The sequence below is a fragment of the Grus americana genome, chromosome 15 (assembly GCF_028858705.1).
Source record: "Grus americana isolate bGruAme1 chromosome 15, bGruAme1.mat, whole genome shotgun sequence".
Taxonomy (NCBI): Eukaryota; Metazoa; Chordata; class Aves; order Gruiformes; family Gruidae; genus Grus; species Grus americana.
Window position 1 is genome coordinate 6,897,045 of NC_072866.1, and position 17,528 is coordinate 6,914,572.

Below are 17,528 nucleotides of genomic sequence, written 5' to 3' on the forward strand. Positions count from 1 at the left end.
TTAGTGGATATGTTTATACTGGGACTTCTTGTTGCATTAGAATGCCTTCGTTCCTCCTTTTTGGGATAGTGTTTGGAGAGAGTCTTATAACGATGCTTGATCTGAGTACAAATTACGTGTGAGGTACAAAGCCTCAAGCTGGAGACTAAACAAGAAGTAAATCCTGATGGGTACGTACTGAAACGCTTTCATGGTAGAACTGACCTACTCTACCTCATTTTGGTTACAAAACAATAGAGGTCTTGGTTCTCAAGACCTTTTCAAACAGCCCCCTCATTTTAACAGTCACTTCCAATGCTGATCGCTCCTTGAAATGGTTGTTCTGATTCTGCCCACTTTAAGACTTCAATTTGCTTTTATTTGGAAGCTTCGTGTAGATCTAAATTTTTTTGCAGTCCTACAGGAAATGATGCAATCTTTGTTAGACATACAGTGTTTTGTAGGTTTCACTGAACAGTGTCAGGAGATCAATGTACATTATACGTCCAAAGTGACTACCCCTGCAAGAGATATTGCTGGAAAGGGTAAGCAAAGGCTGCTTGTGAAGTTTTATGAACAGTGATAGACTAAGAGATAGTCAAAATATTGCTGCAATATGTGTAATTCCAAAATAAAATTTGGAATATTTTTCTATATGCAATTTACTCAAAACTTTGGAAGAACCTCATTTTATTTTCTGTGTTGGTAAGTGCTGTTATCCAGTCTCTTGATGGCCTACATAGATAATATGTAGTGATTGCACAGAGAAGTGGTATCATTTATTAAAAGTTAGTATGCATTGGCACTAAAAGAAAACATTTGTTTGACTACATGTTTCTCCTTAGCAGTGTAAACAGGCTCATCTATGATGTCCTTTGCTGTGTTTGAATCCCCTGTGATCAGGAAGTGAAATGCAAGTAAAAGTTCTTGGCAATAGTGGCTAAGAGAAAACTGTGGTAAAAGAAATTAAAATAAAAAAATCTAAATTATTTTTGTTGCTGTAAGCAACATGCTAATTCACAGAAATACCAAGCAAGACTATACTACATGTTTGAAACTGAGGTCTTTCAAGTGCATATAATCTGACTTCTGTGAAAAACTGAGTAGATCCAGAACACGTAATTCCTCATCTAGCATAAAAACATGGTGTCTTATTGAAGCATAATCATAGACTGTAGTTAACAAAATTAAAATCTACTTGCACAATATGTTCCCATTTGTATAAGATAAAATTCTGTTTATTGTTCTTGCAGTTTAAAAAGCCTGATGACAGGAGGCTGCTCATAGGTTTCAAAAAACAAAAGAAGAAATAAAAACAACTAAAAAAAGCCCCAAACAAACTCTCCCCCCCAAAAAAAAAACCAACACAAAACCACTCCACCCCCAAAAAAACCCCACCAAAAAACCTCATAAAAACAAACACCACCACCACCAAAAACAAACAAACAAAACCCAATAAAAAACAGAGGAAAGGGGTTTTTAAATACCTGGTTGCAGCCTGCACTTTACGGGTAGGGTTGCATGAACTGTCCACATTTAGTATGACCTTCATTGTGGCTTAATCACAAAGTATGTTCAAAATTCCATGTGTGATGCAGGAAAACAGTCTTTGGGTGGGTTTTGGTTTTTTGCACAGGAACTAGGTGCACAGATGTAGATGCTTTAGCAAATCTAGTTGTGAGGATACAATTCTCTGCCTTACCAGTATAAGCATAGTAACCTTCAGCCAAGTCAGTGGAAATGAACAGGAGAATCTGTGTCAGCTACTTCAATCCCAAGTCAGCAGCTTGCATTAACCTGCTGCAGGGATGACTTTTGAGCTCAACTCCTGGATTTTGTTATGCTAACTCTGATAGCAGTAAGAAAGAGGAAGACACTGACTGTATGTGCTTGAGCAGGTAATTCAGTGCAATAGGAGGATGAACAGTTGGTACTGAGGTACGTGCATCTAATCTGCATGTGGTTTAAGGATTTTGCTGTGGACCACGCTTACTCTGACCTTTAGGATCAAGCATCCCTGCTCTGTATGTGATTTTCTGAAGGACAAATTACTAGTTCAGGCGTATGTTGCTATTAATATTTAAGGTGTATTTGGTGCATAGTTGCAGCATATCTTATAGTTTGGTTTACTTGTGAAAGAATCTCATTAATGCACAGAAACTGTTCCTAAAATCAGACTAAAGCAGTTAAGTGTGCATAATTCTTCAAAGCTGCTCTATTGGTCTGAACCAAACTGCTAATGTAGTTGCAGCCAATAATGAGCACATAATGTTTCAAATAGTTATAGCTGAGTGGCTGATGGTGTCTCAAGGTCCTTAGTATAAACTAGAGAGGATTCTGAAATCCCTGAAGCTGAGTCTTTGAGGGGTGGGGAGGGTGTTCTCCAACCGGAGGAGCTTTGTTGACACTTTTTGCTAATCTTCAGTATCAGATCAATAGTATTGTCTATTCCTGGGAACAATGTTTCTGCGTTAACTGATTTGACCAGTTTACTGCAAGTTTGTAATGAATGTTCTTCTTTTTATAGTATTTGTACGTAATTGTGATCTGTATTGAAAACTGTTGCCAGGAGCATGACCATGAAAGAGATAGCTGTTCCCTAAGGTTCTGCCTGAACAGAAGTATACTGCTGAAATAAGCGATAGTGTCCTGACCACTGTCTGCATTACATCAGGTCTTACTGACCGCTCAGCTGAGTTACGGAAACAATTGTTGGTATTCACCCACTTCAGTGTAAAACAATGTGATTTTCCCTTAACCTGTTGAGGGCAATTGAAACTCAACTGCCTTACTCTGCTGTGAAGCAGGAGAGGCGGCTTGCATGATGTGAGGTGGCTCCTTCAAGGAGGAAGTAACAAGTAGCTGATGAACAGCAAGCAGTTACCAAGACCTGTTTTGTGCCCCAATAAGCCCACTTGAATGCTGCCGCCGTCTGTGACATTTGAATCTCCCTTCTCATTTCCCATTCCATTTTAAACATGCATATGAGCACACACACGTGCTCTCTGTCCCTCCCTCCTTCCCTGCTCCCCTGTTTGTTCTGGCGGCTGCTCAGGTTGTTCACCATGAAGAACATGCTAGATTGCTCAGGAACTTCAGTCAAGAAGGCCAGACAAGGTAAAGGGGAGATGTGTATGTGGATTTCAAGGAAACTACCTCAACTACCTTCCTTAAGAGCAACATCTTAAACCACAACAGCTGTTTCTACTGTAAACTTGTGATTATAGAGTTCTAAGTTACTGTCTACTGACAGTTTTAAATTGTTCAGAGTTTGATATATTTGAGATGGTACTTCTGAACTTCACAGAGTTGTTTCAGGAAATAAGATTTGGAATGTACACACTGTCTTTTATATAAAATAGTGATAGATGACAACAAAATAAAGACAAATTGCATAATTGTTAGTTGAGACAAAACAGTGTTACAAGATAGAATATATATTAATGCTTAAATAGTAAAAGAGCTTTCAAAAATATATCACAGGAAAAAAATAACTTTAATTTGGTGTTTTGTAAAAATACTTTACTTGGTATCACTCCTACCTGCATCAATCACACCTTATCTTAATGTGAGGAGGGAGGTTAACTGAGCTTAGATAAAATCATATGACTGCTGTGCATGTTTCAGTCATTGTAAGAGAACAATAGTTGCATTAACTGCTTTGTCATGAGTAAAATAAACTCTTATGATTCCTTAGTTTATCAACTGTCCTACCTAATAATTGTCACAATACTTCATGGCACAGATATTTTAAAGCCTAGTAGTTCCCCCATCTGCAGTATTTGGGAATTAAGCTTAGCCCTTTACAAGATTTCCGTTCCTTAAAACTGAAAAAGCAGAAGTCATCCCTTATAGGAGAATCCCTAGCAACACAGAAAAAGCAGTATCAGGTTCTGCAAATGCTGCTATCAGGTTGGTTTTTTGCTTTGTATTTACATGATTTTATTTTTTTTAATTAACATGTCCATTTGATGTGTTGCTATGCATAATATAAAAATGTTCTCTTGCTAGGCAGATTTTAATCATCAAGCTTCTGAGCTTAGAATACATACAGTCTCTTCTTCGCTACACCTGCTGTAACTGTGCATTTCTTTAAAGTGCTTATTTTTATATATGCCAAGGATTGAGATAAAGAAGGTCTCTTACTGTAAGTTAGCAATCTTGCAGAATTATGTATGTGTAATGTCATCTATGCTGCATTTTATCACTTTTTGAGTTGTCTTAAGCTTTAAAATGCAATTGGCTTCAGTACTTAAGAAAATATTTACATTGGAGCAATGAATATTGAGGACTTCAGAAGGCATTGATTTTCTATGCCACTTTAGCTATATTTCACACTTCTGGCAGATATTGATGGTAAAAGGTCTAAAATAAGTACAAAGAGCTGTCCTTTGTTGCAGAGAATATATTGGATTTCAGTCTGTAAAATAAAATTATATATTCCAAGGAGAGCATGATTAATCAAGCATGGAGAGCCTGAAAGAGCAGTGCCTGCCATCTTACTGAAACCATCCCTGTCTCTTCTCTCTATAAGCAGTAACGTAAATGTGGTTTGATCTCTTCTGTTCTATGATGCTAGTAATTTTCTAACTAGGTGAGGAAGTACTTTTGTTTCTAGAAAGTTTCTTTTCTAGAAACTTTCTACGTACCAAGCATCATCATCTGAACTGCTGCTATCTTTTTTAAAACACTGTTTGGCTTTATTATAAGCCAAATCTAATACTTCAGTTTCATATCATAGAATAGTAGCGCTGAATGGTCTGAAGTATTGTCACCTGCACAATAATGCACGTCTTATAATTTATGGCCAGTGGAAATCAGAATTATTGTATACCACCAGAATTTGTGATAAATAGCTTCTCTCAGGATTTCTAAAGCATGTGAGTAGATTGTAATGCAAATAAACGCCTCTCCATCCCTCCTCACTGTAAGTGCTATCAGTATTGCCAAACATAGCCCAAACTGTATAATGAACATTTCCAGATAGGTAAGCAAAAAATAAATTCAGTTAAACTTGCATATTTCTAAAGAATGAATACTTCCAGCTTCAGAAGTATTTCCCAAACTTATAAGACTCTTGGTGTGGTGTCAAGTTGTATTCAAGATACCAGCAGTTACAGATATGTCCTTGTCACTTATTCTCGTTGCTACTCTAACATTTATCCTTTGTCTTCATTCCAGTTTCCCTTCCTTGTTTCATTGTTAAAGCCTTCGTATGATATATCGCTGTGTTTTCCTCTAGTAAGGTCTGGCAGGAAAGGACGTCGGCGGGTGTTTAGTCTGTCGGAGGCTGACAGTCACGGTGGACACTGGGTTTAGGTCTTCAAGCAGCAGCTGCAACAGAAACTCGCGCAATATCAATTCAGGCAGGTTCCTCCATAAGCTTTCAAAAGCCCGTAACAGTTAATAGAACATATTTGGTTTCCATGCTGACAGAAATGACAGTGAGGTAGGAAACGGAATAAAGCATCCTAAATATTTCTCTCTACTGTTTTTGGGGGAGAATTGTAAAGCAATAATTAGCTGTTTCTGAAAGCCTTATCTGCAACTTCTCCCATGTTTCTTGGCTCTCTTGCCAAAGATGGAAATTCTGCTATCAAGCCTCCAGCTTCAAAGCAGCTATGTCTTCATTTGCACAGGGGCAGCCATGGCTGTAGTGGAATTTAGTAAGCACAGGCTCCTGAACGGACAGTAATGAAGGTATTTGACTAGCAGCAAGAAAACTATTTATAACTTGGGTTAAATGGACAAGCATTCAGCATAAGACTGTCCTTGGACTGTCACGGTACAAGCTTAATATTTCTATGATCATCATACTCAGGCAGATGGCTTTATGGACTGCCTAATTGCCTGAGGTGGTGAGGAGGGGAAGCAGATGCAAAAAAGATGAAAATACGCTTCAGACTACCTTCTTATCTATATTACCTGTTTTAACTTGTATCTAATTAATTTCTTCTTTTACTATCATGGCATGAAGATATTTTACTCTGTTAATATTCTATAAACATCCTTTTTCATCTTTATAGATTTACTTTGTATCTTTTCACTTAATGTCCTGTTATTTATGTTTTTATTATCCTTTCATAATATGTTGCTGTACAGTTTAGGACACTTCTCTGTAGATGATATTCATTCTTTCCTTTTCCTGTTCTTTTCTATTTTCTTTCACTAATAATCATCCTTAACATAAGTTAATATGTTAATAACAGAAGTTGAGCAATTTGGTTTGGATTTTTTTGCTGTAACGATAATCTTGGTAGCATTGTAGAAGTGCTGAAAAACATCTAAGGTTGCTGAAGCCACTGGAACCAGAGAGCACTAATACCCAAAAACTTGCAAACTGACACCCTGTTTTAAACCTTGTTTAGTACTTAAGTTTGGGGGTATGTGGGAGGTGTTTGTTAGAAATAAATGTTAACATCACAACAGTTTTAAGAAACTGAGTTCACTCTCCCTGGTTTTGTTGCAGATCTGGCATATAATTTCTGCCAGAACACTCTTGCTTAAATACATGGGGGTTGGGGAGCAGTAAATAGAAATGCTATTTTCCCATATTAGATGATAACTTTTTTATATTTAAGAGTAGAGCATATCTTAGTGACTAGTTATTTTTTTTCAGGTAAAAATGACAACTGTTTTTGCTCTCTCTATCCAAAAGTCAAACTGGAACCAAGTGTTAGGGGTTCGGGTTTTTCTGAAAGCCAGTTAGTATTTTTATGTGTGATATGGACAAAAGTTCCAGATAACGGGTAGAGAACTTAATCTCTCAACATACTGGGTGCCTTGAAACTCTCTTGAATCAAGAGCTTGGTACCGATCTGGATTTTAGAGACAGACATTCTTGTAATAATCCCTTTTTGAGCTTTTTTTCTTTTTCCAGCTAGGGTGCATATTTTTGTCAATTGTTTATTCCGGTTTCAGGGACTTTAAGAATTAAGATCATACATAAATATGTATTTATCTACTTGGATCCTTCTCTGAATTGAGTATGACTTCAAAAGGCTTTGAAATTTTGAGCCTCAAAGATTTTCTCATTAATAATTATTGTCCTGAAGCTATGTATTCAATTAACTGGTAGATGTTATATGTAAATACTTTTTACATCAAGAGGATGGTCTGATTTTTCATATTAATGCCTCTTACATACCACATTTTAATTCCAAAACGCTGAATCTCTGTATTCTATTTTTCTATTTAGTTTCATTCATCTGTAGTCTAGGATTGTTTTCCTCTATCCTTGTATCCAAAAGACATGGTAGATGGTCACGCTTAAAAACTTACCTAGCACAAGCTTATAGTTGCAGTTGCAAGCTAAGTATACACCTCAAGTAGCCTGTGGATTTGAGAGTTTGGTCACAAAGCTGTAAGTACCACTCTCACAGCTGTAGTTTATGGCTGTGACCAAAGAGTAGGATTTTTAGTTAAGTATTAGTCCAGAAGGGATAATATATTGCAAAATAGTACTGAGAACTGTTGACCTTTTCTAGACAATGTTAAAAATACTCCTTCCCCTGCCCCTTTCTGTACTGGTATTTGCTTTCTGCCCCAGCAGGGACTAGCAGCAGTTTGCGAATACCTGGTCGTTTTGGCAGTAATGCCATGGTGGGTTACGCAAGTCTGTCACTGCTACCTTAAATACAGTAACAGAGTAACAGAAGTGAAGCTCTGACAGTGGTTAATGAAATATTGAAAGGAGAGAGACTTACTTCTATCAATAGTAATTAAAGCAGGAGGGAAGATCTTTAATTTTGTATTCTCTGTAAATACTGCAGCTAAAATACTGGACAGAATATTTTCTGCTTACATTTTTTGATTTTTTTTTCTGTATTTCTGATTTTTTTTCAGACTTTTGGATAGAAACTTTGGACTTGTTGACTCCAGATCCTACTTTTTTTTTTTTTACAGAGACTTTTTTAAAATACTTTCTTAATGTCACAAAGAAAAACAAGGGAGTCACTTTAGCATTAATTTAGATCCTGTGTGGAAGGATTTGGGGACAGTACAGCATAACAAAAGAATATGTATGTCTGTCATGATTTCAGTAAATGAAAGTATTGAAAAAATATATTAATATTTTGTTGGGAAAGGGAGAGGAATTATTTAACAAATAAACTGCAGGATCAGAAATACAATAGCAGAACTGCAATAAAAATGTGTATAACATTCCTGAGCAGAATGCCATTGATTGATAATACTTTATTTACCAGAATGTCTCAGGTTTCTGAATCCTGAATTTTGGTGAATATTCATACTATAATTAAGAAATAATCTTGGCAAAGAAAGTTTTATATTCTTTTAAGATTTTATAAATTCAGAAAGTAAAATTACCACAAAGACACTGTTTTGTGCATACTTAAATGTTAGCATTTATTTTGGAATTCAGAGAAATAAGGCTTTATTTCAATGTTTTTAGCAGTGCTTTTTCCATGCAAGTCTTGCATCACTTCCTCTGTTATTGATCGCTACATTCTCACTAAAGCTTCTTGATAGCTAAAAAGAAGAATCTGCAGAGGTACTTTGAATCTGTCCTTATTTTTCAAAAATAACCAGTAATGTCCCTTTTATTTAAAAGGAGACTTTTTTTATGATCTATAAATTTTGTTTTTATTGAAGTGAGAAGCTTTAGCCACCGATTCAGCAAAAAGTAAAATTGAGTGTTTTTCTGAAGTGAGAATATACCATTGTTTGGGGTTATCTTACCAGAAAGGTAAAAAACCCCCAATAATCTTACTGTTATCCCACTGATACTTTACTGATATCCATTCCATTCTCAGCTTTGTTTGTCTTTTTTATTTCCTTATATTTGTGCTTTCTGTTCTTTTACAGGATTAATTGGAATCATATTGAAACTGAAATATTTTTAAGGTCACTGTGTATTAAAAACAGAACCTAATTCTTAGGTTCTGTATTCACTACATTGCCTTGTAGACTTTTCTGCAGATGCCTGTACACTTGAACACATGCTGTTTCTTACAAGAGCTCTAAAAATGGTCTGTCTTGAAGCTGGATACCTGTTCCTTTAATGGCATCTATTACTCTAGTCTGAAAAGAAAAAAACCCTGACTTTTCTGGGCATACTTGCTCATATAAGGCTGTATCGCCTCATCCCCTTTCTTCACTATCCATCTGAGCCAAATGAGCAGTTTACTCAATAGTTAGCTAGGATTTTAAGGGGGGAAAGGACAGTACAAGTAGCTCTTAACATGGTGGGTTTTTTCATTGTGTGGGAAGGTGTAGTAGCATATCAGTTTTTCTGTTGTATGTAATGCTTATTCCCAGTTTTATCTGTGTTGTATGCTCCATGCTTAGCAGCACACACACACACACACACAAAATCGTATAACACAAGCCTGTATAAAAACAGGCATATTTTGCAGCACCTTTCAGTTACAGTAAGCACACTATTCTCCTTCCATAGTTCTGCTTTCTGTGGTTGAGGTGTCACTTAAATGTGAAATCTGGAGAATGAAGTGAGAGAAGGACTTCCAAATTTTTGTAAGGATTAAGCCACCTCTTGGGAAAACTAGATATACAGGGGTTCTTTTTTAAATTTATTGTTTCTAAAGAGCTTCCTGGTGTGGTGTGGCTATTCATTTTAGTCTATACTAAATAATGGAGAGGCTTTCTTACTCTTCCCCTCAATTTCTTCTCTCTAGGAATATTTCTGATATTGCTGCATATTCTAATACTAAATGTGTAAATTTTTCCAGTTCCTAATTTGAGCAGATTCCTGCTGGCATTTTATGTTACACCTTCATAATATTTTGTTTTATTTCTAATTACTAAAAAGTGAATGTGTAAGCATAGTGCTTCACAGAACTGTATTTTCCACCCAATTATTCTTAAATATTCATAAATAATAGTATACTGCTAGACTTAATGTACATACCAAGTTGAATATTGATTGTTTCTTGGTGTTTTCTTTTATTAGATGACGCTTCAGCTCCAGAGCAGCCTCAGATGACCATTTCTGGTCAGACGATGTTGACTGATGAAACTCTTTCAGCTGTCTCAAAGTCCAGCAAGAATGCTGTAAAAAACAGTGACATAGAAACGGCAAACCTATCTCCTAGCCTGATTCCTGCACAGCAGCCCACAATATCATTAATAACAGATGACAATACAGATGCACTAAGTGTAGAGTCACTTACACTAGTGCCACCAGTCGATCCACACAGCATTCGAACATTCAGCTGCATTCTTCAGTCCTCTTTGCAATCTGAAGTTGAAGTTTGCAAGGTAAAAGAGGTAGAGGAAGAATGTTCTGACTAAAGCTAACCTGCAGACTGATAAACAGTGAAGTAAATGCAACCAAATTCTTCATTGTTTCCTCTTTGGGAGTGCAGATATTTCTTGAAGTCTGAGAGGCCATCTGGTCCACAAGAGGAGGCCCACTGATGAAAGAGAATGTGGGCAACTTTTAGAGTAAACATCAGATGCTCAGCATATTTCAACTGGAGAAGAAAAAAAAGGAAAAAAAAAAAAACCGAAAAAAAAAAACCTACTTCTGAATCTGGACTGGTTGTTTCCTACCAATTTATGTTATACAAGAACAGGAAAGTATTTCAGAGCACCTACTTTCTTTCTATTTGAGTTCCAGCTGCAGGAACTTAAGTTAATTGTAAAAGGTCTACAGTATTATGGCAAAGTGAAGAAATTTTTGGATTCCTGGCTTCAGGATATTGTATCATTACTTCTCTGAAACTGGAGACGTACCATTGACCAGAAAAAAATTATATATTGTAGTACCAAAATAACATTTCCATTTGAGACATGGTGTGTTTTTTCAGTTTTGGTTTTGTTTGGTTTTTGGTTTTGTTTGGTTTTTGGTTTTAAATCCTGATCTCATTCATCTTTTGGAGGTCTGCATGATACCAGCAGGCTTGGCTGCTTTCCATAGTGTCTTCGTAGGACTCCAGAATTCAATATGGTATTTTCCATGTGTAATATTTATTTCAAGGTTTAATTCAAAGCAAGATATATATCAACCATTTTTTTTAAAAGGTAAAAGCCTGAAATTTAATGACAGATGCTTATTCAAATTAACATAAGGGATTTTTGAGACTATTTTAGTCTTTGCTTAGCCAGCTACAGAGGAACATGAAGTATTAGGAGATTGCTATAGCTTGTTTGTTTGCTTCTGACAGTCAAATTGCTACACCTCTGAGGAATGATGATATTCTTTCTACTGAAGGACAACTTCTAGAAGCAGATGGAAGCAGTTTTGTTCTAAGGAGGTTTTTCAAATGTTTCATCTTCATGTAGGAAGAAGGGTCACCACTGCTAACTGATAATTCCTTTGCAAATCTGAAAGTCAGAAGAAAAGGTATTGTGTAGTTTTCTTCCTATCTGGGATAATATCACAGTTAAACAACATTGATACATAAAAGTGATTCTGAGTTTATGCTTGCCTTACTTTGCTTTCTAGATCCTGATACCAAGTTGACAGAAAGTAGTGGAAAAGTGTTGATTAAAGTTTGGAATGTTCTTTGCGGATTTGATACGTAATTTAACATGAATGGAATTTAACATTTCTCAACAATTTCCATCTGTGTTAATTTAAATTAATAGGAAAATTAGCAGATTGTCATTATTGGTCTGCACATAACACAGTGCTTTCTGGCTCTCAAAGACTGAAGACTACCGTTTCCTTTACTTGGTATTGTGATGCCAGTCATCACTGCAATCTGTTTCCTCATTCTGTCTCTACTAACATTGACTTCATATCAATTAGGTGAATCTGAAAAGTTTTTACCTACTTCCCAGTCTCTTATAATACCTCTTCCTGACTGTCAGATGGAATACTTGAAGTGATTCTAAATGTTATGTTTATATACGGGATTGACTAATCCACAAGTATAACTTTGCTCACTTTTTCCCTTTTCTTTCACGTAATAACTTAATCTTTGTAAAATGTGTATACAAGGTGTCTGCTATTGAACACCAGCAATTTTTTCTTACCTTATTAGCTTTTGCATGCAGTTTTGTTGATTTCTAGTTTTCCGTGGCTTCTACTTTGTCTCAAATTGAATTAACCAATATTCTGACCACTCCACAGTGGCCCAAATTCTAAATGAATTCTGAGAGTTAGGCGTTCTAAGCACTGCTGTGGGTATGGGATGAGAATTTGGCATGGCTGGAGTAAGATCCTACCTTTTTTTGGTCATATGCCTAGGGTGAGTTTACACTGCAGCTAATGTACCTGTACCTGAACAAGCCTAGACATCAGTAGCAATTTGGGCACAAGGACCACATACATTTTTATTAGCTGAACTGATTGCTTTCTATAGTATGTTGCAGTGTTACACTGTAGCCCCAGTAATATTCTGAAGATCATTATAAAATATGATGCCTTACTTAATTTGAAAGCATTATGTTAGCTGTTAACCTTAACTCTTGACCTAATTTACACAAAATGCCACTATGCAGGCTGAGTTCCCTTGAATAGAATTAATTTTGGACAGGAAAACCTTGATCTTTATCTAATTTCAAATTCAGTTCTAGCAAGATTAGGACTATGCACAAAGAGAATTTTTAATAGGTATGCATAATCTCACCCTTGAGCCATATTGCACAAGAGATGGGACAAAGGGAAGGAAAGCTGACTTTGTGCTTTTTCATTGCCTTTGAGTGGCTTTTAAATCTCATGATGAGTTGTCTACTGAGAGCTTCACAGGAAATGACTGAGATGTCTTCCATTTTCCTAATAATAGTATCTAAGGTCTACTGTCTAGTCTGCTGCTGGCAGAGCATTGCTGGTCAAGGGGTGATAAGGTGGGATATCTTTCAGCAGTTCTTTCAAAAGCTCTCTGCAAAGATGGAATTACACTAGGAAAGCTCTGACTGCACCAGCTCTACCAGTGTTGTGTTCTTATATAAATGCTACAACTCGTACAGACCAACCTTAATAGCTGAATGGTTATGCCACAGAAGCAATTGATTGTTGACTTGTTTGCTTCTAACATTAAGGCATATGTGTATACAATTTGATTGTGCTTCATGCTGCATTAGGAGACTTAAGAATGTAAAAGCTCTGGAGATGCTGAAATAATCTGTCATCGGCAGTCTTATCTCTGTAAGTTTGGTGTTACTAATCTACAATTCCTTGAAGAGTATCGTATCTATCTCTCCCTTATCAGAAGAACTCAAGGCCTGTTTCCTTATCCCTCTTTCATTGTAAAAAGGAAACTCAACCAAGAAAGCATTAGCACACCAGCCACAAATGTAACTTTTTTCCTAAACAAAAGCTGATTTGAGTCAGTGTAACATCACCCTTTTTAACCAAATACCAAGTTGCAAATGAGACCAGCAGCTAAACAACTGACCATTCAAAAGGCTCACTATTTCAGTGTAGTACTGCAGAGGGGAGGTAGAATCACTCTAAAATAAATGTAGAAATGTTCTGAAGAAAAATGCCAAAATTTTGGAGAGATACTAAATTCTCAATGTTTGTAGAGGCAATGCCTATCTTCAGCCATATTCTGTTAACATAAAACAGTACTATTATTCTCTTCCTTTTGAGAAGAGAAGCCAAAGAAGCCAAGGCATACTGAATGTTACTTTGCTATTTTATGGTCTGTGTGTCTCATCTTATAAAATTTTACCAAGATATTACTTGTTTAACAGAACTATGTGTTGCCATCACTGTTAGGTCTTACTGCCTCTTGCTGGTCCCTCTTGCTTTTCTGTCATCCAGTGTACAACAAGAAGCAAGACTCGAGCTTTTCATTTGTGGAGAGAGTAATGGCAGCATACACTTAGTAATTTGGTAAAGGAGAGGAGGGAGGAAACAGTAGTGCCCAGTTCTAATGTCTGCTTCACCACGGAAGTAATGCTTGCAGTGTAAAACTTGCGTGAAAAATTGTTTTGCAGAAATTCTGTGATATAGAAAGAAACCAAAGGTTAAGCTTCCTGCACATCATTTTATAAGCTCTGTGGATTAAACCAAATTAATTAGAAATGTGGTCACACATATTTAACACTAAACACTGTATTTTGTGTGTGGAGTCATGAATTATATACAATCTCGTATAAACTGATCTCATTTGTATTCTCCTCTGCTAATTCATGATAAACTAAAATTCTGACTTCTCTTCCTTAAATTAAGCTGAGCTTAAAAAAAAAGATACTACACCTGTTAAAGAAGCTCCTCAACGTTCTTCACTTTACAACACAGTTGGAATTTTCCGTGAAGTCACTTGGTGAGGAAAAATTGGGAATATCTTCCAGAATTCGTTTACTCTTTTGCAATATTGTTGCTAAAGGACAGGTATGTGACATTTAAAAACTCTTCTTCCATATCCAGACTTTTAAGATTCAAATCTAGATCAGTATTCAGAGTTTAAGTCAATGTCCAGTGATTCATATGAACCCTTTGCCCAGTAGAGACAGAATACAGGAGAAAATAATGTTCCTTTTGTGGATTTGGAGTATTCTTATACATAGACTTTTAAAACTGATGGTTAAAATAGTTTGTTTATAGCAAAATCAGCAATCTTTAGGATTGAAATTACTGTGGTTTGGGGTTTTTTTCTCGAATTATGCAGTAAGACACAAGTGACTATAATTCCCGCACTTACTCCAAGTGGTCTGGGATGATTACTTTAAGCAATCTAGGAATTTAATAATTGCCCTGCTATTGAGTGTCATTTTGCTAATAGTAAATTAAACTTAAAACTGTGTGCTTGAAGATGTAGGTAAGCTATCCGGCAAGCAGGTCAAACTATGTATAAGTATGAAGCCACTTCATAAAAGTAAACACTTTAATCACATGGTGCTGTCAGTGCTCTAGTGTAATCAGTTTTCGCCACACACATTATAGGTAGATAACTACAGAATAGCCTAACGAGTAGTTTTACTAACCTGCGTGTAGTACTCTTCCAAAAAACCCCCACCATCCTAAACATTCTGATGTTGTCTTCACTAGCCAGCTAAAGTTAAATGGGGAGTTGCTTTTAAAAGAACATTGCAGAGGCAGCTGTTGCCTAGGAAACTAAGTGTTTTAGTCCTATAGTTGAATCGAAGATTTGCAAAGAGACTTCACATGGGGGTATTGGTGAGATCTAGGCATTTTGCCTCGAAGATGATGAGTCTCCTACTTATTTTCAGGCAGCCTAATGTTACGCATCTAAATATATGTTGAAAATTCTCTTCCTAACTGTTGCTGTCATTCTTCTTGAAAGAGGTTTTGTGGTATGTCACTGACTAACCATCACTGGCCTATCCTAGGATAACCTGGGCGCTGCACTTCTGTTGCGTAGAAGTTTTTGGAGTGGTTCTCCTGTGCTTGCCTGCTCTGTTGCTCTGACCTTTCCCAACATTTGCAGCATGAATTATAAACAAATATAGTAACTCTTACTGTCTCCTGTTGGCTTCTGAAAAGCAGATTGTGATCCAAGCAGGGCTTGCTAGGGTGGGATGTTTTTAGGGGGTGGGAGGGCAGAAGTGCTTGGGGTTTTTTTCTGCTGCTCAGGATTTTTTGAGCAGCAAAAGACATGGAAGATGCAGTTCTGGACTGAGTCTCAAAGAGAAGTTCTTTCATATGGAAACATATTTTTATATTACATTTGTACAGAATTTTCCCTATTTTGATCTCCCAAAATTTCTAGATTTGCGCATTGCTCAGATTTGATTTCTTCTGCAAGGTGTTATAAAATATGTATTTTCTGTATGTTAATGTATTATACATGTAAGGCTAAATTTTGCTTGTCTAATAAATGTGCACGGTGGTGGTATCTGTTTTATGGTTTTGCTAACTTGAATTCATTGGTTCTTAATATGAAAAGGAAAAACTTGAGTCATTGTTGTGACTGTCTTGTTAGCATAAATAAATGGAGTGCATTTATGAAAAAACCCAAAACTAAAAAGGGCTTAAGAAGCAGGTAATGACTAAGAATAGTTGTTGATGACAAAAATTAGAGTAAAATAAGGTTCAGACTAGTATGTAGTGTTCCCAGGATTCTTTTAAGATTGTAATCTTAAGATACATGAGATTCTTTTTTTTCTTGTTCTCTGTTACTTTTGGTTATGGGTACTATGAGTTTAAGACACAGTAATTGCAATCTGATAACTTAGGTACGTATAAGGAGGTGAGAAGGAATGAGGTTTTGTGTTTGGGTGTATTTAAGCACTAACTGTGGCAAAAATATTTACAATGAACACAAAGATAATTTTGAAAAGTGTTGAGAATAGATAGAGTGTGCAAATTTATAGACTATTAGAATTTCTAGAAGCTTTGTTTCACCCAGGGATAGCACTGAATAATACATTGTTACAGCTCTAGGGGACCTGCTGCAAGCATTTTAAACTTTTAGGGAATAACTTTAAGCATCTCCACTTGTGACAAGATGTGTTGATATTTTTGTTGCAAAGTTTTTACTTCATTTTGAGCTGTTTTGTAAGTTTTGTTGTTTTAAGTGCAAAGAGGGGGAAATGTATTTTTCTAGAAGAATGAATGTACCTGGGATTTAAACACTACATAAAGCATTTAATGACATGAAGGACTGTCCTCCCGTGAAATATATATTTCAATAAATTTGTATCTGAAATGTACTTCATTGGGCGGGGGGGAGCAAGAAGTCCTGAATATGCACTTACATCTACATGGAAAAAAGCCCAAACTCAAGGTGAATTGAATTCTGAAATGTCTTTTTACAGGCAATAAGTATTATTTAATGTAAGTTATGTTAGATGTTTGGAGTAAATGTGACAATATCTTATGTTAATTCAAAGAAAAATGTAAATAAGTGTCTGGGAAGGGAGTGAAATTGGAAAATACTGGTGTATGTTTCTGAAATCCAGATTTCTTATAGCTGAGTCTGTATTTGCTGGCATTAATCATGTGTCATGGCTATTGAAAACCTGAACAGGAATGAACAATAGACCTTTATTTGTAAATGGAACTTGGCAATAAAAATGGTGTTACTAAGAAAACTTCCTTCCCTTTCATGTTCTATTGCTGGATTTGATGCACAAGGACATTCAATAACAGTGAAATGGAAAATCTGCAGAAGCTTGCTTTTGTTAAGAAGAATGGTGTGCATATGTAAATGTCAGGCATTTTAATCTTCAAGCAGAAGACTGAAACAGACAAGGTATTTTTGCATTGTGTATGCAGGAAAGACATACCATGAGAGTGAGAGCAGGAAAGAAGCCTGTGGAGGTGATGGAAAGTAGACAAGACCAAGGGTTAAGAGTGGCTGGGCAACATTTAAAATGTCTGTGAACCACTTTGGAAGTGCCTGTCATGTGTGATTTCTTCCCCAAATATATCCTTGCACCCTCTGCCTCTTTTCTCTGGTGCATGTTGCCAGTTCAGTATATGGATTAAATCCAACCAAGTTATTAGTTGGATTCTTGTTAATGAGCCTCTCCATCTATAGGAATTAATTACAGTCAATATACATTCCTTGTGAAATGTTATTTCTCAAACTAGGCATTACTTCAGAAGCTTTCTTAGGAAGACATTAAATCACATTGTACTGTGAAATAAGCAAGCTAGATATCATAGGTAGGAGACAACACTGTGATTTTCTGTAAGATGCAAATAT

The 17,528-nt window shown here is 36.2% G+C and overlaps 1 protein-coding gene across 11 annotated transcripts in view; it reads left to right on the forward strand.

Annotated features, from left to right (window-relative positions):
- Positions 1–17,528, forward strand: part of CLEC16A (C-type lectin domain containing 16A) — a 96,416-nt gene that overhangs the window by 69,432 nt on the left and 9,456 nt on the right. For 2 of the 11 annotated variants that reach the window (XM_054843013.1, XM_054843012.1), the window contains 2 exons: positions 5,226–5,345; positions 9,911–16,911. In XM_054843013.1, the coding sequence (XP_054698988.1) occupies positions 5,226–5,345; positions 9,911–10,251 (461 nt within the window). In that variant the 3' untranslated portion in view covers positions 10,252–16,911. The other 9 variants (XR_008579404.1, XR_008579402.1, XR_008579403.1 and 6 more) reach the window with 9 other exon arrangements.